At 44.6% G+C, this 27093-nt stretch overlaps 1 protein-coding gene across 1 annotated transcript in view; it reads left to right on the top strand.

Annotated features, from left to right (window-relative positions):
• Positions 1 to 4350: 4350 nt before the first annotated feature.
• The window catches only part of asic2 (acid-sensing (proton-gated) ion channel 2), a 491333-nt gene continuing 468590 nt past the window's right edge, over positions 4351 to 27093 (top strand). Inside the window, exons 1-2 of the mRNA XM_064987626.1 lie at positions 4351 to 4682; positions 5341 to 5961. Of these exons, the coding sequence (XP_064843698.1) occupies positions 5386 to 5961 (576 nt within the window). The 5' untranslated portion in view covers positions 4351 to 4682; positions 5341 to 5385. The remainder of the gene's footprint in view (positions 4683 to 5340; positions 5962 to 27093) is intronic.

Here is a 27093-nt window from a genome sequence, read left to right as displayed (position 1 = left end):
CTAAAGCTGTTTGATGGGGTTGAGGTCAGGGCTCTATGCAGTCCAGTCAAGTTCTGCCACACCGATGTCGACAAACCGTTTTGCTTTATGCACGGGGGCATTGTCATTCTGAAACAGGATAGGGCCTTCCCCAAACTGTTGCCACAAAGTTGTAAGCACAGAATCGTCTAGAATGTCATTGTATGCTGTAGCGTTAAGATTTCCCGTCACTGGAACTAAGGAGTCTAGCCCGAACCATGATAAACAGCACCAGAGCATTATTCCTCATCCACCAAACTTTACAGTTGGCACTATGCATTCGGGCAGGTAGTGTTCACCCAGATTTGTGTTTTGGACTGCTAGATGGTGAAGCGTTATTCATCACTCCAGAGAACGTGTTTCCACTGCTCCAGAGTCCAATTGTGGTAAGCTTTACTCCACTCCAGCCGATGCTTGGCATGTGTATGGTGATCTTAGGCTTATGTGTGGCTGCTCGGCAATGGAAACCCATTTCATGAACAGTTATTGTGCTGATGTTGCTTCCAGAGGCAGTTTGGAACTCGGTAGTGAGTGCTGCAACCGAGGACAGACAATTTTTATGTGCTTCAACACCTGCCGGTCTTGTTGTGTGGTCTGTCACTTTGCAGCTGAGCCGTTGTTGCTCCGTTTCCACTTCACAGTAACAGCACTTACAGGGGCAGCTCTAGCAGGACAGAAATGTGATGAACGGACTTGTTGGAAAGGTAGCGTCCTATGACCGTGCCACGTTGAAAGTCACTGAGCTCTTCAGTAAATTCATTCTACTGCCAATGTTTGTCTATGGAGATTGCATGGCTGTTTTCGATTTTATACACCTTTCAGCAACGATGTGGCTGAAATAGCCAAATCCACTCATTTGAAGGGGTGTCCACATACTTTTGTATATATAGTGTATCATCACGTCACTCTAAGTTATATAACTATATGATAGTTATGATATCAACATTTGCTCATAAAGGCGCTTCCACCGACATTATTCGCATAATTAATTTTACCGAAACAAAAAGATCCCAACATGAACGAACATTGTCTGTTGACATTTCTAAAATTGTACTGGAATGTCATGTTTCCATCACACGTCAGGTAATTCATCCGCATGAAATGGTTGGAATGAAACGTGGTTACTGTCACAGACCCCACAAGGGGTGATGGGACCGACTACTGATAAAGAATTTGACTCACTTTATGCTCCACGCAAGGATCGATCATCAAAGCACTAGCGCAAAGGTAGGTCAATCTTCCGAATAGGCAAAAAAAAGTCCTAGTGGTAAGCCTATTATATGGATAATATAACTCAAATTTACCATAAAAGAGAATGAATCACACAGGCATGCAAGTTGTGTTGTTCAAGGATGCTGTGTTCAGGCGAAGATTATGACTACAGTAACTGCCCCTGTCATTTGTGGTTCAAGTGTGTAAACCCATCATTTGCAACGCGCCAAAACAACTTTCGCTGCGTAGGCCTAAAGAGCTTGAGCCGACATATCTACTTTACTTGTTGACATATCTACTTTACATGTCTCAACCGGGATGGTCCCACATTTGACGATGAATGTATATTTTTTTTAAACGGTGTTGGGTTTAAAAATAAAGAGGGATGCAAAGTTTAGTCTCAATAGGGAAAGAGTTAAGAGCTGGAAGGAATTTGGAACAAGCACACCACAATCACAACTTTTGGGTAAGTCTCTATAGATGTTAATTTGGATAAAACGCCTTCGGCTTTTATTAGTATATAATATGTATATAATATGCTAAGTGTGTCTCTAATATATCTGTCTAAATGACTGCTGCCTCATTCCCAGATTTACAAACCAAATCTAGTCAACCTAGGCTAATTCAGGCCTGGGGTGGTCTACGAGCAAGTCCTCATTTTTCTGTTCAGAAATGAAGAGCAAAAGTCTAGCCGACAGCCAATGGATTTCTAAATTGCCGACCCATTGGTCAAAATGAGCTCTGGCGCCAACTACATTGTTCACAAACCATGCTGCTGCTGTAGCGTTCAGGGGTTGGCCAGTTTTGCCATGCTCTCTCACATTTTACAGCCTTGCCTATATATTTGAACAGACTATTGATTTCTAGATAAAGATAATTGAATGCTTCCTTGTCCACCCATATAGTGATCATGTACGCAGTAGGCTAGTTAGTTTAGTGGGAGGGCAACAGGAAAATAAAGATATTAAAACATTCGGGGGTCCTAAGCAAGATTTGGTTGGGCCCCCAGCGAAAACATTTCAGTGGCCCCCCTCTTGACAATGGAGAGAGAAATGTATGTTTTAAAGTACATTTCCTGCAGTTCTACACATTTTGCCATGGGGCCTAGAGAAAATGTTGCCGTTTTAATGCAACTTTTCTGCAGTTCTACACATTTTGCCATGCGGCAGAGAAATGTTTTCAGCCATGACTTATGCCATGTTAAGGATATCTAAGTGAACGTGACTAACAAAATCAATGAGGGTCCCCTGGAGGTCAAGGCCCCTGGGATGCATGCCCTTTCAGTATTTGGACATGATAACTGACTAGACTAACTTACCAATCTAAAAAATTCTCCTATGTCACCCCGTTCCTTCACACTCTCCACTGGCTTCCATATGAGGCTTCCATTTGAAGACCATGGTACTTGCCTACGGAGCAACTAGAGTAAATACCCCTCGCTACCTTCAGGCTTATGCTCAAACCCTACATCCCAACCCATTGTACTCTGTTCTGTCACCTCTGGTCTCTTGGACCTCCCACCCCTGTGGTAGGGCAGCTCCCCCTTAGCCCAGTCCAAGCTCCCCTCTGTCCTGGCACCCCAATAGTGGAACCAGCTTCCCCTGAAGCGAGGACAGCAGATTCCCTGCCCATCCTAGAACAGCAGATTCCCTGCCCATCCTAGGACAGCAGATTCCCTGCCCATCTTCTGAAAACATCAACAACAACAACAACAACAAAAACGTTCATGAACTAACACTCGCACTTGACTTTCTTTCCCCCTCACAAGCTCTGACTTTTCTGACAGCTACTTTATTGAGAAAACTGTACTTACTATGACTGTGATATGTGGTTGTCCCACCTAGCTATCTTAATGTGAATGCACTAACTGTATATCACTCTGGACATTAAAATGTAAAAATTGTTAGCTCACATTGCTAATTGTGTGACTGTCAGTGACTGACAAAACAAGAGAGAAACTGATGATGCACGGCTTTTAAACTTTTACCATTCTGATTCTCATCATTCAGTTGAGACACCAACTGAGTTCCCAAAACCTGCTTATGGTGCTTATGCCTGGAACCGGCCCTGTGTAGAGGACTATATTTAAGAAATAAAGCCTGGGGGGGTGTCGTATATGGCCAATATACCACAACTAAGGGCTGTTCTTATTCACGATACAACGTGGAGTGCCTGGATACAGCCCTTAGCCATGGTATATTGGCCATATACAAAACAAAACAAAACGGAGGTTCCTTATTGCTATTATAAACTAGTTTCCAACGTAATTAGAGCAGTAAAAATAAAAGTTTTGTCATACCTGTGGTATATGCTCTAATATACCACGGCTGTCAGCCAATCAGCATTCAGGACTCGAACCAACCAGTTTATAATTATCTTCTTATTGGCTAGCCACATACATGCTCTCACCGCTCCTAACTCCATGTCAGTTTCTATTTCATCAAATTTGTAGCCCTCTCCATTTACTATGCTTTTCCTCTCCCTCGATTGTCTCTTCTCTTTTTGCATACATAGCCACACTCCTTTCTCTTCTCAGTCCCCCTCGGTCTCCCCTTGTCTCCTTGTATTACTTGGCACATGTAGCCCTTCTCTCTCCACGCTATACCCCTGCCACCCCCTCTACCGACACACTGTTACATATCTCTGGGTCAAGTGTAGCTTCAACACACAAGTTCTCTCATACAGACTCTGTGATATATCTCACTCACGCTAACACACATACACAGGGATACACAGAACACACACATTTGGGGTTATGTCTCTGCATTACTTCTCTCTGTGTGATATCGCTGTGCAGTCCTTGCCTGCTGGGCACAAAATGCAGTGTTTGTTATCAGTGGGGGAGTGGAGACTTTCTGTCTTTCTCCTGCTTCCCCTGTCATTGCCCCCCCCCCTCCTTCTGTCTCTCTCCATCCCTCTCCACCACTCCTCATGCGTGATCTCTCTCCTCCACCTTTCCCTAACCATCCGTCTCCCTGACAATCTACGTCCTGCATCCATCCGTCAGTCGGTTAGGGGTGAGATGGGGGATATGAAAACAGGCGGGCGGAAAAGAAAAATGAGAGCAAGAGGGAAAGAAAAACAGAAGCAGATTCAATAAGAGACTTCACTGTGGAGAGGAGGAGTGTGTTTGTGTGTGCTCTATCCTCTCTCTCTCTCGCTCTCTCTCTGTGCGAGCGTGTGCGTCTCTTCTGGCTCCACTGTTGTTCACTGGCTCCATGGATGAGCTGGGAAGAGGAGGTAGAGCGGAATCAGCGGATGCGTCTGGCCAGAGGAGAACGGGAGGACTTTGATCGGCATGCGCGACAAACTGGCGGCGCTGATCATCAGCTGCTCTATCCTTCCTCCTCTCTCTCCCCTTCTCTCCCTTTCTCTCTCACGTGCACACACACTCTCAGACTCACACACACTCGCACACAGACTGGATGCCATCTCACTAGGCTGAACAAGAGGTGCTTAGGCTTGTCATTAGTCGCACAGGGAGATCCAGAGAGTTGAGTGTGTGTGTGAAGTGGGGACACTGAATACACAGAGGTGGCTTTGATTGGCTCGTGGCTTAAATGACTCTCTCACTCTGTGTCACAGTGGACTTACTTCTGGGATCCTGACAACGAAAACGGTCACTGAGAGAAGGAGAGAGGGCGGGGGATATTGGAGGAGTGGAGGGGGGAGGTTTCAGGCACAGATAGGCTGGCATCCAGAGTAACTAGGGACAGAGAAAGAGTGGAGGCGCAGAAGGAAGGGATGCCCTGGGGGTGCATCTTTCTATTCTTCACGCTCTCTTTTCTATCTGGAGTAAGGACTTGGGGGTTGTGAAGGTCTCTGCCTCGTGCTCTTCCTCTCTCTCTGTCTGTAGGTCCGTCTTTGGCTTGACTTTCTGGGTTGCTTTATTTTGCTCTGTGTCTCTGTGTTTGTCACTCTTTCTGTGCTGCAGGTGTGTATGTTTGGGACACTCACCCTCTCCCCTTTCTCTCTTTCTCTGTGTGAACTGAACGTGTGATTATGTGTTCCTTTTCTAGGTGGTAGTTCAGGGCTCTCATTGCATTGTCTCTCTCTCTCATTCTTTCTTTCTCTCTCTCATTCTTTCTCTCTCTCTCTGTGTATGTGTAGGTGTCTGTGTATTGGGGTGTCCTTGTCTGTGGGACCGGAGGGGTCATGATGGACCTAAAGGAGAGTTGTGGCAGTGAGGGGAGCCATGAGAGCTCCAGTCTGCACCCGTCCTCCTGGCAGGCCTTCTCCCACACCAGCACGCTCCACGGCCTGCGCTTCATCTTCCCCTACGGCCGGCCAACACCTCGCCGCCTGCTGTGGGCCGCCGCGCTGCTGGCCTGCCTGGGCCTCCTGGCCCTGGAGAGTGCCGAGCGCCTGGCCTACTTCCTCTCCTACCCCCATGTGACGAGCGTGGATGCCGTGATGTCGGGCAGCTTGGTGTTCCCTGCCGTCACCGTGTGCAACCTCAACGCCTACCGCTTCAGCCGCCTGTCCCGCAATGACCTGTACCACGCTGGGGAGCTGCTGGCCCTGCTGGACGTCCACCTGAGGATCCCTGAGCCCCAGCTGGCCGAGCCCCACGTCCTGGCCTTCCTCACAGACAAGGCCAACTTCACCGCCTACAGGCCCAAGCCCTTCAGCATGCGTGAGTTCACCGAGAGGGTGGGCCACGACCTTAAGGAGATGATGCTCTACTGCCGATACCAAGGCCAGGAGTGCAGCCACAAAGACTTCAAAATCGTAAGTCTACTCATAGTCTCCCTGTCTGCTCAGGTCTGGCACGGGTCAGATCTGCTGCTACTGCAGCGCAGTTGAGTCTTCACTCAGAAGGCTTTGTCTGTCAAGTGTTAATGTGTGTTCTGTGATATGGTCTACAAGTTTTCAAAGTCCGGGAGAGTTTTTTTTCGCTCTGAGTTGACTTGATGTATGTGTATTTGTCTTGATATTTCTGTACTTCCATCTACAGGTTGTTTTTTAGTGATTGTGTACTGTAATCACACACTCTGCAGCTGTCCTGCTACTGTTTTCTTTATTTCATCCATAGGATAGCTCTTGGGGTTTTGACAGTCTGTTGCGCAGGTCTCTTGATAGTCCCCATAAATATGGAATATGTAGTTTGTCTTTGGGCTGAACACATGTGATATCATTTCAGATTTCATGGAATGACAGCTTTTGTTACCCAGCTACAGCTCTTGTTACCCAGTTACAGCTCTTGTTACCCAGCTACAGCTCTTGTTACCCAGCTACAGCTCTTGTTACCCAGTTACAGCTGTTGTTGCACAGCTACAGCTGTTGTTGCCCAGTAACAACTCTAGTTGGCCAGTTACAGCTGTTGTTGCCAGTTACCACTGTTGTTGCCCAGTTACAGCTGTTGTTGCCCCGTAACAACTCTAGTTGGCCAGTTACATCTCTTGTTGGCCAGTTACCACTGTTGTTGGCCAGTTACAGCTGTTGTTGCCCAGTTACTGCTCTTGTCCACATACATCTCTTGTTGGCCAGTTACATCTCTTGTTGGCCAGTTACATCTCTTGTTGACCAGTTACATATCTTGTTGGCCAGTTACAGCTGTTGTTGGCCAGTTACAGCTGTTGTTGGCCAGTTACAGCTGTTGTTGGCCAGTTACAGCTGTTGTTGGCCAGTTACAACTGTTGTTGGCCAGTTACAACTGTTGTTGGCCAGTTACAGCTGTTGTTGCCCAGTTACAGCTGTTGTTGCCCAGTTACAACTCTTGTTGCCCAGTTACTGCTCTTGTCCACATACAGCTCTAGTTGGCCAGTTACATCTCTTGTTGGCCAGTCACAGCTGTTGTTGCCCAGTTACTGCTCTTGTCCACATACATCTCTTGTTGGCCAGTTACATCTCTAGTTGGCCAGTTACATCTCTTGTTGGCCAGTTACAGCTGTTGTTGCCCAGTTACTGCTCTTGTCCACATACATCTCTTGTTGCCCAGTTACTGCTCTTGTCCACATACATCTCTTGTTGGCCAGTTACATCTCTTGTTGGCCAGTTGCATCTCTTGTTGGCCAGTTACAGCTGTTGTTGCCCAGTTACAGCTGTTGTTGCCCAGATACAGCTTGTTGCCCAGTTACTGCTCTTGTCCACATACAGCTCTAGTTGGCCAGTTACATCTCTTGTTGGCCAGTTACAGCTGTTGTTGCCCAGTTACAGCTCTTGTCCACGTACATCTCTAGTTGCCCAGGGACAGCTCTTGTCCACGTACATCTCTAGTTGCCCAGGGACATCTCTAGTTTCCCAGGGACAGCTCTTGTTGACCAGTAACAGCTCTTGTTGACCAGTAACAGCTCTTGTTGACCAGTAACAGCTCTTGTTGACCAGTTACTGCTCTTGTCCACGTACAGGTCTAGTTGGCCAGTTACAGCTGTTGTTGCCCAGTTATAGCTCTTGTTGCCCGGTTACAGCTCTTGCCCAGTTACAGATCTTGCCCAGTTACAGCTCTTGCCCAGCTACAGTTTGTAGCCCACAAGTTCTCCAGACCATGCACAGGCTGTAGTATATGTACAGGTTGCTGTAATGAGTTTTCCTCTGTGCTTTTTGTCTTGTAGCCATAGAGCCGGAGCACACACACAGGCCCTGCTGTAGACATGCCTTTAGGCTCCGATCTGCTTTGATGAGGTTCACTTTGAGGAGTGTAATCATTTTTGTCATTAAAGGAGAATATCAAAGACATCACTCTCTGTCTAAACTAGCATACTGGCAGCTTGTAGATTGTCTGAGTTGAGGTATCCAGGTCGCCCAGTTTTGTAGTCACAGATGGATTCATATCTTGGTTTTTCATCTCGGAAAACACTCACTGTCAAGACTAACTGGCAAGTCAACAGTGATGTGTAATGTAATAGCTTACCTGGTATTATTGGGGTGGTCTCAGTGACTCATTTATAATTCTGTCAGGAATTAGTCATTCTTCAATGGTGAATCTGTAACCTAGTAATCTTTTGGGAATCTCCGTTTGGACAATATGTAATTTCCTGTTAACTCTGTTGGATACTTTGGGTGTAAATATTGACCTAAGAATGCTCTGTAGTCATACTTGCTAGTCCCTGTAGTGATTTATGTACTAGTGACGTTTCTTCAAATCAAATTGTATTGGTTACATACACATATTTAGCAGATGTTATTGCGGATTTAGCTAAATGCTTGTGTTCCTAGCTTCAACAGTGCAAGTAATATCTAACAATTCACAACAATACATACAAATCTAAAGTAAAAGAATGGAGTTAAGAAATACAGTACTGGTCAAACGTTAGGACACACCTACTAATTCTAGGGTTTTTCTTTATTTTTTACTGTTGTTTACATTGTAGAATAATAGTGAAGACATCAAAACTATAAAATAACACATGGAATCATGTAGTAACCAAAAAAGTGTTAAACAAATCAAAATATATTTTATATTTCAGTTTCTTCAAAGTAGCCACCCTTTGACTTGATGACAACCTTGCACAGTCTTGAAGGAGTTCCCACATATGCTGAGCACTTGTTGGTTGCTTTTCCTTCACTCTGCAGTTCAACTCATCCCAAACCAGGTGATTGTGGAGGCCAGGTCATCTGATGCAGTACTCTATCACTCTCCTTCTTGGTCAAATAGCACTTACACAGCCTGGAGGTGTGTTGGGTCATCGGTGAAAAATATTTTGATTTGTTTAACACTTTTTTTTAGTTACGACATGATTCCATATGTGGTATTTCAAAGTTTTGATGTCTTCACTATTATTCTAAAATGTAGAAAATAGTAAAAATAAAGCAAAAACCTTGAATGAATAGGTGTGTCCAAACTTTTGACAGGTACTGTATAGAAATATTCGGACGAACAATGTCGGAGTGGCATTGACTAATGTACAGAAGAATAGAATTCAGTATATACATATGAATTGAGTAAGGCAGGATGTAAACATTATTAAAGTGACTAGTGTTCCATTATTAAAGTGACCAGTGATTCCATGTCTATGTATATAGGGCAGCAGCCTCTAAGGTGCAGGGTTGAGTGAAAGAGTGGTTGCTGGCTAGTGATGGCTATTTAATAGTCTGATGGCCTTGAGATAGAAGCTATTTTTCAGTCTCTCGATCCCAGCTTTGATGCACCTGTACTGACCTCGCCTTCTGGATAGTAGCGGGATGAACAGGCAGTGGCTCGGGTAGTTGATGTCCTTGATGTTTTTTTGGCCTTCCTGTGACATTGGGTGCTGTAGGTGTGCTGGAGGGCAGGCCGTGTGCCCCCGGTGATGCGTTGGGCAGACCGCACCACCCTCTGGAGAGCCCTGCGGTTGCGGGCAGTGCCGTACCAGGCGGTGATATAGCCCGACAGGATGCTCTCAATTGTGCATCTGTAAAACTTTGTGAGGGTCTTAGGGACCAAGTCAAATTTCTTAAGTCTCCTGAGGTTTAAGAGATGCTGTTGCGGCTTCTTCACCACACTGTCTGTGTGGCTGGACCATTTCAGATCGTTGTGACGTGTACGCTGAGGAACTTGAAGCTTTTCACCTTCTCCACTGCGTTTTGTTGACGTTGAGGGAGAAGTTATTTTCCTCGCACCACTCTGACAGGGCCCTCACCTCCTCTCTGTAGGCTGTCACATCATTGTTGGTAATCAGGCCTACAACTGTTGTGTCGTCTGTAAACTTGATGATTGAGTTGAAGGCGTGCGTGGCCACGCAGTCATGGGTAAAGAGGGAGTACAGGAGGGGCTGAGCGCGCACCCTTGTGGGGCCCCTTTGTTGAGGATCAGCGATGTGGAGGTGCTGTTTCCTACCTTCACCACCTGGGCGCGGGATAGGGCAGTGTGCAATGCGATGGCGATGGCGATCGATCTCAAATTGAAATGGGTCTAGGGTGTCAGGTAAGTTAGAGGTGAAATGAATCTTAACTAGCCTCTCAAAGCACTTCATGATGATAGAAGGTAGAGTTACGGGGCGATAGTCATTTAGTTCAGTTACCTTTGCTTTCTTGGGTACAGGAATAATGGTGGACATCTTGAAGCAAGTGGGGACAGCAGTCTGGGATAGGGAGAGATTGAATATATCCGTAAACACTCTAGCCAGCTGGTCTGCGCATGCTCTGAGGACGCAGCTGAGGAGGCTGTCTGGGCCAGCAGCCTTCAGAAGGGTTAACAAGTTGAAATGACTTACTCACGTCAGCCACGGAGAAGGAGAGACCACAGTCCTAGGGAACATGCCGTGTCAGTGGCACTGTGTTATCCTCAAAGCGGGCAAAGAAGGTGTTTAGCTTGTCCAGGAGGAAGATGTCGGTGTTCGCAACTTGGCTGGTTTTCCCTTTGTAATCCGTGATTGTCTGTAGACCCAGCCACATACGTCTGGTCTCTGAGCCATTGAATTGCGAGCCCACTTTGTCTCTGTACTGATGTTTTGCCTGTTTGATTGCCTTACGGAGGGAATAACTACTCTGTTTGTATTCGACCATATTCCCAGTCACCTTGCCATGGTTAAATGCAGTGGTCTGCGCTTTCAGTTTTGCGCGAATGCTGCCATCTATCCACGATTTCTGATTTGGGTAGGATCTAATGGTCACAGTGGAAACAACATCTGCGATACACTTCCTGATTAACTCAGTCACCGTGTCAGTGTATACATCAATGTTATTCTCAGAGGCTACCTGGAACATATCCCAGTCCGCGTGATCAAAACAATCTTGAAGCATGGATTCTGATTGGTCAGACCAGCATTGAATAGACCTTAGCACGTGTACTTACTGTTTGAGTTTCTGCCTATAGGAAGGGATGAGCAAAATGGAGTCATTAGTGTTTTAGTAGCGTGAGTGCTACAGTCAATGTGTTGATAGAACTTTGGAAGCATTTTCCTCAAATTTGCTTTGTTAAAATCCCCAGCCACAATAAATGTGGCCTCAGGATATGTGGGTTCCAGTTTGGTTGTGACTATAACCGAAGATAATTATCTTGGGAGTTAATACGGTCAGCATTTGATTTTGAGGTATTCTAGGGCGGATGAACAAAAGGACTTGAGTTCCTCTACGTTATCACAATCACACTGTGTGTAGTTAATCATGAAACATACAACCCCGCCTTTCTTCTTCCCAGAGAGTTCTTTATTCCTGTCTGCGCAATGTACTGAGAACCCAGCTGGCTGTATGGACGGGGACAGTATATCCGGAGAGAGCCATGATTCCGTGAAACAGAACTTGTCTACTTTATTGTCCAGAGACTGAACATTAGTGAGTAATATACTCTCAGTGGCTTTTGAGTTATTCTTGTCTTGTGACTCTCATTTGACCTGTGTCAGGGAGAATGTTGGAGCTTGGAGCCTAAGATTTTCATTGTACCCTGAAATCACACCTGCAACCCTGTACATGTGACTGTTAAACACTCTGAATCTGAATCATGTTGACAGTCTACAAGAGAATGCACTGTCATCTCTGCCCACTGCCTGTTTCCTTGGTCTCTCTCTTTCCACTCTGCTCCTTCCTTTGTCAGAAAAAATATATATCCTTCTACCAAGGCAAAAAGATTCACAGAAATAGAAACACACACACTGGAGCATTACCATGACACAACAGGGACCAGAGTTTGAGTGACATTGTGATGAATGACCGCAGGGAGGATTGTGGGAACATGGGCATCAGTGTGATGTGATGGATGGAACTGGAACAGAATAGAATACCACACAAAAGAGAAAGCACAAATGTGTTTTTCCATTTTAGTGATAGTGTCAATGTGTATTTGTGTACATTTGAAATGTATTTACACATGTGAATACAGATTGCATTTGTGTGAGCGTCAGATTCTAAATGTAAATACATTTGAATAATTTAAAAATCTGTGTAGCCTATATGTGAGGCTGGAGTGTGTGTGTGTGTGTGTGTGTGTGTGTGTGTGTGTGTGTGTGTGTGTAATTAACTGTGAAGGTGTGTGTGTGTTTATGTGTTTATAATGTGTGAATGTGATTCTGATTGTGTTAAGTAATGCTCCCTCTGTGATTACTACAGCCCTGATTAAACACTGATTGATCACAGTGACAGGCTACATCAGTGTCTGCCAGACTGAATGCAGCTCAATGTGACAGTTCTACAGTAGCATCCCCTCAGCTTGATGCCAGGGTGGGCCCTATCACACACTCAACCTTAATGAGAGCCAGCCAGCATGGCCTGATGATAGCAGCCAGACTAGGGGCTCTGTATAACAGATGCTAATTAGCAATACATCTGACCCAGCCTGGCCAAGGATTACAACCACAATGGTGTACTTTCAGCACCACATTTATGCACTACACAAACTGTGGCCTCATCTGACTGGCTGGTTGTAATAGATTAGTCTAGCTACATGGCCAATTGCCTATGTCTACATTGTTGTGTCTGTGTTTAACCTTGATCCCTACAAAGGGATATATCCACTCGAAGTAAGTTTATTGGTTGTCAGATAGCCTAGAGGTTAAAAGTGTTGGGCCAGCAACCGAAAGGTCGCTGGTTCGAATCCCTGAGCCTACTGAAAAGTGTGTTGCTGTGCCCTTGAGCAAGACACTTAACCCTAGTCACTCTGGATAAAAGTGTCTGCTAAATGACTCAAATGTAAAAATGTCCCACCATCAGAGCAGAACAGAACACCAACAAGTAGGGGGGTAGGCTACATTATGTTTCCTCTCACAAAAAATTGTATTTGTTTTAAAATTGTGCATTTCACTCCATTTGAAATCCCCATGCACAATATTATATCCTTAATGTGAATGGATCCATTCATCGTTAATGTGCCACTACGAAGTCACTTTACACTCCCTACAGGGCACGGCTCAGTCTGTTAAAGAGCACGGGAACCACTACTAACGCACTCTCCCTGGTCCGCCCCTCTAAAACACCCCAGAGACAGGAAAGCAACCTGTTCAGCAGAATAAACCTGGGGTGAGGCCTGGCTTGAAATGTGCTTGCCCTGCTGTTTATTTAAAAGACACTGCAATAGTGTGGATAATGTGAAGTAGTGAATTATGGTGGTCTCTGGACAGTGGTGCGCTTTTCGAGAGAGAAGAGGAGCGCTTGAGTCAGTGAAGACGGAAGGACGTGAGCGAAAAAGAGAACGTGATGGATCCCCAGTCAGTCAGTAAAGAGGGTGAGAGAAAAGGGGATGTCAAGGCATGGAGAGATGGACTCGGTGGTAAAGCCAGCAGGGAGAGATGGAGAGATGGACTAGATGGAGAAATGGACAAGGTGGTAAAGCCAGCAGGGAGAGATGATGAGATGGACTAGGTGGTAAAGCCAGCAGGGAGAGATGGAGAGATGGACTAGGTGGTAAAGCCAGCAGGGAGAGATGGAGAGATGGACTAGGTGGTAAAGCCAGCAGGGAGAGATGGACTAGATGGAGAAATGGACTAGGTGGTAAAGCCAGCAGGGAGAGATGGACTAGATGGAGAAATGAACTAGGTGGTAAAGCCAGCAGGGGAGAGAGAGAGATGGACTAGGTGGTAAAGCCAGCAGGGAGAGAGAGAGAGAGATGGACTAGGTGGTAAAGCCAGCAGGGAGAGATGGAGAAATGGACAAGGTGGTAAAGCCAGCAGGGGAGATGATGAGATGGACTAGGTGGTAAAGCCAGCAGGGATGGAGATGGAGAGATGGACTAGGTGGTAAAGCCAGCAGGGGGATGGAGAGAGATGGAGATGGACTAGGTGGTAAAGCCAGCAGGGAGAGATGGAGAGATGGACTAGGTGGTAAAGCCAGCAGGGAGAGAGAGAGAGATGGACTAGGTGGTAAAGCCAGCAGGGAGAGATGGAGAGATGGACAAGGTGGTAAAGCCAGCAGGGAGAGATGGACTAGATGAGATGGACTAAAGGTGGTAGATGAAGAGATGGAAGTAAAGCCAGCAGGGAGAGATGGAGAAATGGACAAGGTGGTAAAGCCAGCAGGGAGAGATGGAGAAATGGACAAGGTGGTAAAGCCAGCAGGGAGAGATGATGAGATGGACTAGGTGGTAAAGCCAGCAGGGAGAGATGGATGATGAGATGGACTAGGTGGTAAAGCCAGCAGGGAGAGATGGAGAGATGGACTAGGTGGTAAAGCCAGCAGGGAGAGATGGAGAGATGGACTAGGTGGTAAAGCCAGCAGGGAGAGATGGACTAGATGGAGAGATGGGCTAGGTGGTAAAGCCTGCAGGGAGAGAGAGAGATGGACTAGGTGGTAAAGCCAGCAGGGAGAGATGATGAGATGGACTAGGTGGTAAAGCCAGCAGGGAGAGATGGAGAGATGGACTAGGTGGTAAAGCCAGCAGGGAGAGATGGAGAAATGGACAAGGTGGTAAAGCCAGCAGGGAGAGATGATGAGATGGATGAGAGATGGACTAGGTGGTAAAGCCAGCAGGGAGAGAGAGATGGACTAGGTGGTAAAGCCAGCAGGGAGAGATGGAGAGATGGACTAGGTGGTAAAGCCAGCAGGGAGAGATGGAGAGATGGACTAGGTGGTAAAGCCAGCAGGGAGAGATGGAGAGATGGACTAGGTGGTAAAGCCAGCAGGGAGAGAGAGAGAGATGGACTAGGTGGTAAAGCCAGCAGGGAGAGATGGACTAGATGGAGAGATGGGCTAGGTGGTAAAGCCTGCAGGGAGAGAGAGAGATGGACTAGGTGGTAAAGCCAGCAGGGAGAGAGAGAGAGAGAGAGAGAGATGGACTAGGTGGTATAGCCAGCAGGTAGAGAGAGAGATGGACTAGGTGGTAAAGCCAGCAGGGAGAGAGAGAGATGGACTAGGTGGTAAAGCCAGCAGAGAGAGCGAGAGAGAGAGAATTCAGAATTCTGCAAAAATATCCTCCGTGTACAACGTAGAACAGCAAATAATGCATGCAGAGCAGAATTCGGCCGATACCCACTAATTATCAAAATCCAGAAAAGAGCTGTTAAATTCTATAACCACCTAAAAGGAAGCGATTCCCAAACCTTCCATAACAAAGCCATCACCTACAGAGAGATGAACCTGGAGATGAGTCCCCTAAGCAAACTGGTCCTGGGGCTCTGTTCACAAACACACCCTACAGAGCCCCAGGACAGCAGCACAATTAGACCCAACCAAATCATGAGAAAACAAAAAGATAATTACTTGACACATTGGAAAGAATTAACAAAAAAAACAGAGCAAACTAGAATGCTATTTGGCCCTAAACAGAGAGTACACAGCGGCAGAATACCTGACCACTGTGACTGACCCAAAATTAAGGAAAGCTTTGACTATGTACAGACTCAGTGAGCATAGCCATGCTATTGAGAAAGGCCGCCGTAGGCAGACATGGCTCTCAAGAGAAGACAGGCTATGTGCTCACTGCCCACACAATGAGGTGGAAACTGAGCTGCACTTCCTAACCTCCTGCCCAATGTATGACCATATTAGAGAGACATATTTCCCTCAGATTACACAGATCCACAAAGAATTCGAAAACAAATCCAATTTTGCTAAACTCCCATATCTACTGGGTAAAATTCCAGTGTGCCATCACAGCAGCAAGATTTGTGACCTGTTGCCACGAGAAAAGGGCAACCAGTGAAGAACACACACCATTATAAATACAACCCATATTTATGCTTATTTATTTTATCTTGTGTCCTTTAACCATTTGTACATTGTTAAAACACTGTATATATATATAATATGACATTTGTAATGTCTTTATTGTTTTGAAACTTCTGTATGTGTAATGTTGACTGTTAATTTTTATTGTTTATTTCACTTTATATATTCACTTTATATATTATCTACCTCACTTGCTTTGGCAATGGTAACACGTTTCCCATGCTAATAAAGCCATTGAATTGAATTGAGAGAGAGCTGGATTAGGTGGTAAAGCCAGCAGGGAGGGAGGGAGGTAGAGAGAGAGAGAGAGAGATGGACTAGGTGGGTGGGTGGGTGGGTGGGTGGGTGGGAGGGAGGGAGAGAGAGAGAGGGAGGGAGAGGGAGAGAGGGAAAGAGAGAGAGAGACTAGGTGGTAAAGTCAGCAGGGAGAGAGATGGACTAGGTGGTAAGGTCAGCAGGGAGAGAGAGAGCTGGATTAGGTGGTAAAGCCAGCAGGGAGAGAGATGGACTAGGTGGTAAAGTCAACAGGGAGAGAGAGATGGACTGGGTGGTAAGGTCAGCAGGGAGAGAGAGAGATGGACTAGGTGGTAAGGTCAGCAGGGAGAGAGAGTGCTGGATTAGGTGGTAAAGCCAGCAGGGAGAGAGATGGACTAGGTGGTAAAGTCAACAGGGAGAGAGAGATGGACTGGGTGGTAAGGTCAGCAGGGAGAGAGAGAGATGGACTAGGTGGTAAGGTCAGCAGGGAGAGAGAGTGCTGGATTAGGTGGTAAAGCCAGCAGGGAGAGAGAGAGAGAGAGAGATGGACTAGGTGGTAAGGTCAGCAGGGAGAGAGAGAGAGAGAGATGGACTAGGTGGTAAGGTCAGCAGGGAGAGAGAGAGCTGGATTAGGTGGTAAAGCCAGCAGGGAGAGCGAAAGAAGATGAATATGGTCCATTACCTCAGCAGCCTGCCTGGAGACGTGCTTCATCATGGACACAGAAGGGTTGACAGAGTGTGTGTTTCTGTACTGTATCACATAATACATGTATGTGTGCTTTTGTATTAATTCACATTTAAGACACTGATGCCCTTTGCAACCACGTACCTATGTGAAAGTTGCTTCTCGGCCCTCACTAGCATAAAAACTAAATACAGGCACGGACTGTGTGTAGAAAATGATATAAGACTTAGACTCTCTCCAATATAACCCAACATTGCAAAGTTATGTGCATCCTTTCAAGCACACCCTTCCCATTAACCTGTGGTGAGGTATTCACAATTTTCGATGAACACATATGGTTTTATCTGTAAGATGGTTAAATAAAGAGCAAAATTATTGAATATTAGTATTTGTGCCCTGGTCCTATAAAAGCTCTTTGTCACTTCTCATGAGCAGGGTTGTGACAACAACTCAAACTCATTCTTATGTTTAATAAATGTATCGTATAGTGTGTGTGTGGGATACGGGACTATTTAAAGTTTGGGGACCACTGGCCAAGACTAACCAATTCTAAATGCCACTAGCAGTTCACTAAGTAGGATCGTTAGTTACCACAGCCACAAAGTCATAAACCGTACCTGTTTCTGCAACTTCTCTTCTTATAATCAGATCAAAATAACTCTAATCTGCGCTGTACTGCAGCGCCAGCTGTGCCACCGGAGACTCTGGGTTCCCGCCCAGGCTCTGTCGTAACCGGCCGCGACCGGGAGGTCCGTGGGGCGATGCGCAATTGGCCTAGCGTCATCCGGGTTAGAGAGGGTTTGGCCGGTAGGGATGTCCTTGTCTCATTGCACACCAGCGACTCCTGTGGCGGCCCGGGCTCAGTGCGCGCTAACCAAGGTTTCCAGGTGCACAGTGTTTCCTCCGACACATTGGTGCGACTGGGTTCCGGGTTGGATGGCGCTGTGTTAAGAAGCAGTGCGTCTTGGTTGGGTTGTGTATCGGAGGACGCATGACTTTCAACCTTCGTCTCTCCCGAGCCCGTACGGGAGTTGTAGCGATGAGACAAGATAGTAGCTACTAAACAATTGGATACCACGAAATTGGGGAGAAAAAGGGGTAAAAAAAATAAATAATAACCCTAACCTTAACCACTGCTAACCTTAAATTAAGACCAAAAAGTACATTTTTGTTTTCATGCATTTTAGCCCATGGATGTGGTAACTAATGAAACCAGCAAAGTAGCCTACACAGAAAATTACCCAATTTTTCCAAACCTGCAGCTCATTGTTGGAACACACATTTATTTCTCTACATCAATCAACCAGTCTATTTTGAATTTGCGTTAAAACTGTCAACGTTTTGTCAAGGAATGTGGTACCCCTCAGATACGTGTTTCTAGTTGTATAGATATATACAGTATCTGTAGGTGCACATAGCAGGCTTGTGTAGATGGAGCGGTCGGAACGCAATTGAGTGAGTGAGACATGGTGGGTTTATTTTCTGTTGTGTCCCGCAAATGCACAAATGGAACACTGGAGTCAAAGCAAATTAACATTGTCTTCAAGCCAACATTTTGACCAAGTAGTTTTACAGTATTTGAAAAAACATTGATCTCTGGTTAAAGATGGAGTTTTGAAGACAGTTCGAGTACTCATGTCCATCCCGAGCTGTGATCAGTCACTCAGAGCACACACAAATATACAGTATGTGTTCGTGATGTGCAAACTAGCACACATGCATGCACACACACACAGAGACACACGCTCTTGTATAAGTAATTCTGTGGGGACACACAATTCAGTCCCATTCACAATCCTATTTTCCCTAACCCTTACCCTAACCTAAACCCCATTTACTATCATTGTGGGGAATTCTGGTCCCCACAACTATAATTAAACACATTCATGCTTACAGCAACAGGAGCCAATTAACACCATGATTTGCCAAGGCAGGATACTATGAGCACAGCCCAATCCAGAAATTTGGCAGTGGCTTCTGATTAAATCCAGTTTTTACACAACTGCTTGTTGCAATTTCGACGAGGCTCTCTTGTTTAGATATCGGTAAGTGGACTGGAGGCAGGGCATGAAAGGGATAACGAATCCAGTTGTTTTGGGAAAGTACCTGCGTAGTTGTGCACCCAACTCACTCAGGTGCTTCGCTATATATCACATTTGACATTGTCCGTAAGCTTGAGTTAATTTGCGCACAAAAAAGCATACAATTATGGAAAGACCTATGTGTTGTCCTTGTTAATTAATGCAGACAGAGGAGAGCTCCAACTTCTTAATCATAGCCTCAATTTCGTCCCGCACATTGAATAAAGTTGCGCAGAGTCCCTGTAAAGTTATCATGCAAGCGGCCAGACAAGTGAAAATTGTGGTCAGTAAATAAAACTTTAAGCTCGTCTCTCAATTTAAAAAAATGTGTCAATATTTTGGCCCTTGATAACCAGCACACTTCTGTATATGGTCGCTGCCCATATCATTGCATAGTGCAGAAAATACATGAGAGTTCAGGGTCCTTGCTTTAACAAAGTTAACCATTTTCACTGCAGTGTTCAAAACGTCTTTCAAGCTGTCAGGCATTCCCTTGGCAGCAAGAGCCTCTCGGTGGATGCTGCAGTGTACCCAAGTAGCGTCGGGAGCAACTGCTTGCACGTGCATTACCACTCCACTATGTCTCCCTGTCATGGCTTTTGAGCCATCAAAACAGATACCAATATGAGCAGCAGCTACGTTTGGCTACATATTGACCATTAGTGGAATTCCAGCGAGAGAGTAACAGTTAATATGATTGGATGTTAATTATTTGACTAGGCTACCTGTATTTGACATTGTGTTGTTATTTCGCTGAACACTAGATGGTTTCATGTTATTTTTTTGCAGTGAAATGAGGCTACTTAGGCGAGAAAAAAACCTCACCCAAATGTAAAGCCCCATTGAAAAATATAAATGGACTGCGCGTACCCCAGTTTGGGAATACCTGGTCTAGACTATTACCTTCCCTAAAAATAGACAGGTTCCACACTGAAAACATGCAAAACCATTAGTTTGATAAAGACAAAGACCATATTTTCATCAGAATCTTAGGCCTACTCACCAAACAGATGCCCCAGCCATAACTCATCCCTATGCAGTGTTAAATGTAGAATTGTTGATCATTTAAAACAATTCCAAGGAACTGGCATAATAACCCAAATAGAACGTCTGTATATCGAAAAGAAGACCGATTTTGGTTCGTAACCATGAAAAATGTCTCTTTCAACTTGCTAAATTGAGCCCCGTTTCAAATGATCACTCTGAGAATAACTGTTCAGATGCAAGATGTGAATCACTTCGCACTATTCTGTTCTATTTTATCATGTTATATTACATCATGTTTTTTACTATAAAATAGTTGTCTAGACTGTGATAAGGGCTCTGGAAATAAGAGCTTCTTGTCGGCTAAATGAACAAAAGAAGGCTATGCCATTACACAGCCATAGGCTTCTACAAGAAGTGTCACACAGCTGAGGTTACTGCCTTTTTCAAGATTAGGTCCCAATATACAATATAACCAGTTGATATTACAGGTTCAATAAATTCATTTTAAATTGCACTTTTTTTTAATTGATCTAATTTAGCAATTAGGATTCGTTATCTGTAACGGTTATGATACATTTGGCATTGTTGCTCACTGTTGGGATATCTGTAAATGCAATATTCTTTCTTCTCAGTGATGCCCTTGTCCTAAAAATGGCTTCTTTTTTGATCAGTAATCCAGTACTCAGGGCTGCATCTGTTTCCCACGTAAGCAGTTTAGTCAATTTGTCCTTTTTCAGCCTCTATGACCTAGGGTGCTAGTACTACCTCACAGCTTTGGTTGATGATCCTCACTCTTCCTATATAGACACAGATGGATGAGCATTGCATGAGCATTTGCTGATCTACTTTTGAAGGGTAAATGGCTTGAAGGGTAAGTGCAGCTCCAAAACCATCAAGCGCTAAGATGAAACTGTCTTTCATGAGGACGGCCACAGGAAAGGAAGACCCAGAGTTACCTCTGCTGCAGAGGATAAGTTCATTAGAGTTAACTGCACCTCAAATACATGCTTCACACAGTTCAAGTAACAGACACGTTACAACATCAACTTTTCAGAGGTGACTGTTAATCAGGCCTTCATGGTCGAATTGCTGCAAAGAAACCACTACTAAAGGACACCAATAAGAAGAAGAGACTTGCTTGGGCCAAGAAACATGAGCAATGGACATTAGACCTGTACAAATTTGTCCTTTAGTACTATAGTCCTCCAGACTATTACTAGTCAATCTCTCTTTTGTATCATCCGAGATTCCTAAAGATTGGAAAGCTTCCGCGGTCATCCCCCTCTTCAAAGGGGGTGACACTCTAGACCCAAACTGTTACAGACCTATATCCATCCTGCCCTGCCTTTCAAAAGTCTTCGAAAGGAAAGTTAACAAACAGATCACTGAACATTTCGAATCCCACCGTACCTTCTCCACTGTGCAATCCGGTTTACTAGCAAATTCACGGGTGCACATCAGCCACGCTCAAGGTAGTAAACGATATCATAACCGTCATCGTACTGTACTGACCGTACTGCCAAGGCTTTCGACTCTGTCAATCACCGTATTCTTATCGGCAGACTCAACAGCCTTGGTTTCTCAAATGACTGCCTCGCCTGGTTCACCAACTACTTCTCAGAAAGAGTTCAGTGTGTCAAATTGGAGGGCCTGTTGTCCGGACCTCTGGCAGTGTCAATGGGGGTGCCACAGGGTTCAATTCTTGGGCTGACTCTTTTCTGTATACATCAACGATGTCGCTCTTGCTGCGGGTTACTCCTTGATCCACCTTTACGCAGACGACACCATTCTGTATTAGGGGTCGACCGTTTCTGATTTTTCAACGCCGATACCGATTTATTAGTTGACCGAAAAAGCTGATACCGATTAATCGGGCGATTTTTATTTATTTATTTGTAATAATGACAATTACAACAATACTGAATGAACACTTATTTTAACTTAATATAATATATCAATAAAATCAATTTAGCCTCAAGTCAATATTGAAACATGTTCAATTTGGTTTAAATAATGCAAAAACAAAGTGTTGGAGAAGAAAGTAAAAGTGCAATATGTGCGATGTAAGAAAGCTGACGTTTCAGTTCCTTGCTCAGAACATGAGAACATATGAAAGCTGGTGGTTCCTTTTAACATGAATCTTCAATATTCTCAGGTAAGAAGTTTTAGGTTGTAGTTATTATAGGAATTATAGGACTATTTCCCTCTATACCATAAACCACTTCCGTCCCTCTCCTCGCTCCTCCCTGGGCTCGAACCAGCAACACAACGACAACAGCCACAAAGCAGCATTACCCATGCAGAGCAAGGGAACAACTACTAGAAGGCTCAGAGCGAGTGGCGTTTGAAACGCTGTTAGCGCACGCTAACTAGCTAGCCATTTCACTTCGGTTACACCAGCCTCATCTCGGGAGTTGATACACGTGAAGTCATAAACAGCGCAATGCTTGACGCACAATGAAGAGCTGCTGGCAAAACGCACAAAAGTGCTGTTTGAATTCATGTTTACGCGCCTGCTTCTGCCTACCAGATACTTAGATACTTGTATGCTCAGTCAGATTATATGAAACGCAGGACACGCTAGATAATATCTAGTAATATCATCAATCATTATCATCAATCATGTGTAGTTTACTAGAGATTATGATTGATTGTTTTTTATAAGATAAGTTTAATGCTAGCTATCAACTTACCTTGGCTTACTGCATTCGCGTAACAGGCAGTCTCCTTGTGGAGTGCAATGAGAGAGAGGCAGGTCGTTATTGCGTTGGACTCGTTAACTGTAAGGTTGCAAGATTGGTTCCCCCGAGCTGAAGATGGTAATAATCTGTCGTTCTGCCCCTGAACAAGGCAGTTAACCCGCTGTTCCTAGGCCGTCATTGAAAATAAGAATGTTTTCTTAACTGACTTGCCTAGTTAAATAAAGGTATAGAAAAAACAAATCTGCAAATCGGCACCCATAAATACCGATTTCCGATTGTTATGAAAATTTGAATACATCTGGCCCTTCTTTGGACATGGTGTTAAAACTTCTTACAGCTACCCCCCCCTACTTTTTTCATTTTCCGCCTGAAGACATACCCAAATCTAACTGCCTGTAGCTCAGGCCCAGAACCAAGGATATGCATATTCTTGGTTTCATTTGAAAGAAAACACTCTGAGGTTTGTGTAAATGTGAATTGAATGTAGGAGAATATAATACAATAGATCTGGTTTAGATAATACAATGAACAAACCATACATTTTTTCATTTTTATTGTTGTATCATCATCTTTAAAATGAACAAGACAAAACAAACATTCAGATAGGATGATGGGGACAATTTCAGTGAAAAACATAAGAGGGCAACAGTACTTGTGCAAAGTTTCAGAATGATAACTTCCAAAATGAGTGTGCTACATGACATTTATCATGAAGTCACCCAGGTGTCCCACACAACTAGACCAAATGTACCCAAGTGACCAAATTGGTGCAGTTATACATTTTGAATGGAATAACTATATACAAAATACCAAAATGGTATTCGAACACACACACACAAAAAATGGAGAAAAAACATGAAAAAAAAAACAAAATAAAAATAAAATAACACTTTCAATATTTGTAAGACCCTCAGTCTTATATTGTGCTGCACGCCCAATTTTTCAGTTTTTGATTTGTTAAATTTTTTTGAAATATCCAATAAATGTCGTTCCACTTCATGATTGTGTCCCACTTGTTGTTGATTCTTCACAAAAAAATACAGTTTTATATCTTTATGTTTGAAGCCTGAAATGTGGAAAAAGGTCGCAAAGTTCAAGGGGGGGAATTACTTTCGCAAGGCACTGTACCCCCACCCACAATGTATAGCCAACGTGTACTTTACACATTTCATTACATTTTTATATATTGCTACTAAAATGTAAAAAAATCACAAATAATATTTTATATTATTAATTTCAAACAACGGCATTAGCATGAGAAGAACTTACCAGTCCAAAACGATGTCCTCTCGTTCAAAACATATTCCTCCATTTGGGAATCAAAGCTATGAATCGTCCTCCAACATTCTCTGACTCACTTTCCCGATCAATTTATTCTAAAATTGTGTGTACATCTGTATATCTAGACTTAGATTTAGCTTTCCCTGACTTCGTCGCCATACTGATTGACATATAAACAGCTGAAGATGCGCGTAACATGCGCTCCTTCCAGTATGAATCTTCAATGGCGAATGACCCTCTATGCCGGAGTTTACTACATGGGTTGGTCTTCCAACACATAACTATTACATATTGCCGTTTACCTCAGCTCATTGGCTATCTACCCAGCTAGATTTCAAGACGATCAGTGGTCATTGGGTTCAAATACAGTCAATCAACGAAACAGCGGTCATATCATTGGTGCACAATGATGTCATTACTTGTTGTCTTCAAATCGGTTTCTTTCAGTCAATACGTCCCGCGAAATGACCCATCACGTTTGGTTGTGTTACAAACAATCCAGTTGATTGCAATGAAACCAAACATGACTGTAAAAGTCATGTTTAGTGTGTGTATTTACATCGAATGTGTCGTCGAAATTTGAATGAGACGGAATTCACGACACAAGCGGTTCACAAAATGTTTTGTGTGGCTATAAAAATGGATTTTATAAAAAAAAGACCATTCATTGTGTCACAATGAGCATTGGGATTGCAAACAGAGGAAGATCGTCAAAGGTAAACAATTTATTTTATTGCAATTTGTGATGTTACGCCTGTCCTGGTTGAAATAGTTTTTTATATGGGGCTCTATCCTCAGATAATCGCATCGTATTATTTCGCAGTAAATCATTTTTAAATCTGACAACGCAGTTGGATTAGCAAGATTCTAGGCTTTCGAAACATGTGAGACACTTGTATTTTCATGAATGTTTAATATGACTATTTATGAAGCGATCACCGTATGTTGTCGAATTTAATCCCGCTAACGGGTTTGTTGCGCGGAGAGGTTAACAAACCTCCGGGCCTCCCGGGTGACGCAGTGGTCTAGGGCACTGCATAGCAGCGCTAGCTGTGCCCCCAGAGATTCTGGGTTCGCACCCAGGCTCTGTCGCAGCTGGCCGCGACCGGGAGGTCCGTGGGGCGATGCACAATTGGCGTAGCGTCGTCCGGGTTAGAGAGGGTTTGGCCAGCGACTCCTGTGGCGGGCCAGGCGCAGTGCATGCTAACCAAGGTAGCCAGGTGCACAGTGTTTCCTCCGACACATTGGTGTGGCTGGCTTCCGGGTTGGAATTGCGCTGTGTTAAGAAATGCGCTGTGTTAAGAAGTGTTTCGGAGGACGCATGGCTTTCGACCTTCGTCTCTCCCGAGCCTGTACGGGAGTTGTAGTGGTGAGACAAGATAGTAACTACTAACAATTGGATACCACGAAATTGGGGAGAAAAGGGGGTAAAATAAAACATTTAAATAAATAAAAACTCCAAACGAGCTTCAACACTCCTTCCGTGGCCTCCAACTGATTTTCAATGCTAGTAAAACTAAATGCATGCTCTTCAACCGATCGCTGCCCGCACCCGCCCACCTGACTAGCATCACTACTCTGGATGGTTCTGACTTAGAATATGTGGACAACTACAAATACCTAGGTGTCTGGTCAGACTGTAAACTCTCCTTCAAGACTCATATTAAGCATCTCCAATCCAAAATTAAATCTAGAATTGGATTCCTATTTCGCAACAAAGCCTCATTCACTCTCTCTCTCTCTCTCTCTCTCGATCTCTGTTCCTCCCTCCCTCTCTCTCCCTCCCCTGGGGTTTGTATCCAGACAGAGCCCCCCAGACATCTTACTGACTCAATACCAGCTCAAAGCCTGTCGTCATTGGGACACCTGGACTAAACAACACAACACCAGGAAATCCACCCATAAAATTGTGCTGTAAGGGAACTGCTACTGGTGTTTCAGTCTGGAGAAAAATAGTTTGAGTAGCGGTGGCACGGCATTGAATTGGTAGTGTGAGTGTGGGATGTAATGCCTACTCTGATCAATTCACTGATGTTTCTTAGAGGTCCTCTCTTGTTAAGACCACTCTGGTGAGGTACACAAGCCTTTATTCTGCTTCCAATAGGGTTTCTGACCAATGTGATGTTAATTACCTTCTAGTTACTTTCTTACTGTCATACTCCACAGTATAGTAGTATGTATGGTATCCCACCTTGGCAGATAGTATGCTGCATAAGTTATTCAAATGATCAGTATTACAACTGCACATTATGTTCCTTAATACTGTTGAAAGCCGTCAGAAATCAATACATGAATGCAACTGGGGTTGCTAAGGCAACAGCCTTAAGTTAACATATATGCACGCCGTACAGGCAAAAATATTCAAAAAGATTAACGCACGCACGCACGCACGCACGCACGCACGCACGCACGCACGCACGCACGCACGCACGCACGCACGCACGCACGCACGCACACACACACACACACACACACACACACACACACACACACACACACACACACACACACACACACACACACACACACACACACACACACACACACACACACACACACACACACACACACACACACACACACACACACACACATATATACATACATACACTACCCCCCAGGTACAGGTTGTTGTCCTCAGTACTGTAGTTCTTCTGTTTAGCATTCACACTCATCCTTGGTCTGTGAGTTGTGGCATCGTTTCCCCTCCCATCCATTATTCAAGGCTGTGTGGCTGTGAGATCCATGGACCTGGATCCAGACAAGTCCCCAAAATACCCACAGGCAGTACCGTTGGGCTCGCGGCCATGTCTAGGTTAGCCTACTGGAAACACGGGTGTTTCTGGTCATGCTACAGATGCTAATACTAGCGGTGCTGCAGTAGCCAGAGTTAAGTGCTCTGACCTAATTATTATTGTTTTTATATATATTTTTTCTTTAACCTTTATTTAACTAGGAAAGTCAGTTAAGAACACCTTATTTACAATGACGGCCTAATGCTATCCTTAGCTTTCCTGTTGGTGCTGTGGGCGTGTGTGCCTGTCTGCTGTTAGTGTTTAGTGATGGTGTTAACAGTGGTGATAATGTTAGCTCTGACTGGGATGTCTGGGTTGCTGTCGTAGGATGTGTTGGGTCAATGTGGATGTACCAGCAGTATGAGGGGCAGTGCAGTGCATTGCATGCTGTGTCTGGACGTGTGTTAACGCTACAGCAGGCTGGCACGAAGCCCCTGACACCCAAAGCGGTGCCGTCTCACGCCTGGCTGACTGCATGATAAGAGAGAGAATAGTGGAGGAAAGGGCGAATGAGAAGGATGGAGAGTGAGTGTGTTTGCGGGGTTTGTGTGTGTGAGCGAGAG

Source organism: Oncorhynchus masou, chromosome 15, assembly GCF_036934945.1.
Source record: "Oncorhynchus masou masou isolate Uvic2021 chromosome 15, UVic_Omas_1.1, whole genome shotgun sequence".
NCBI lineage: Eukaryota > Metazoa > Chordata > Actinopteri > Salmoniformes > Salmonidae > Oncorhynchus > Oncorhynchus masou.
Note: the sequence above shows the minus strand (reverse complement) of the source record. Positions and strands in the feature narration are given on the sequence as shown.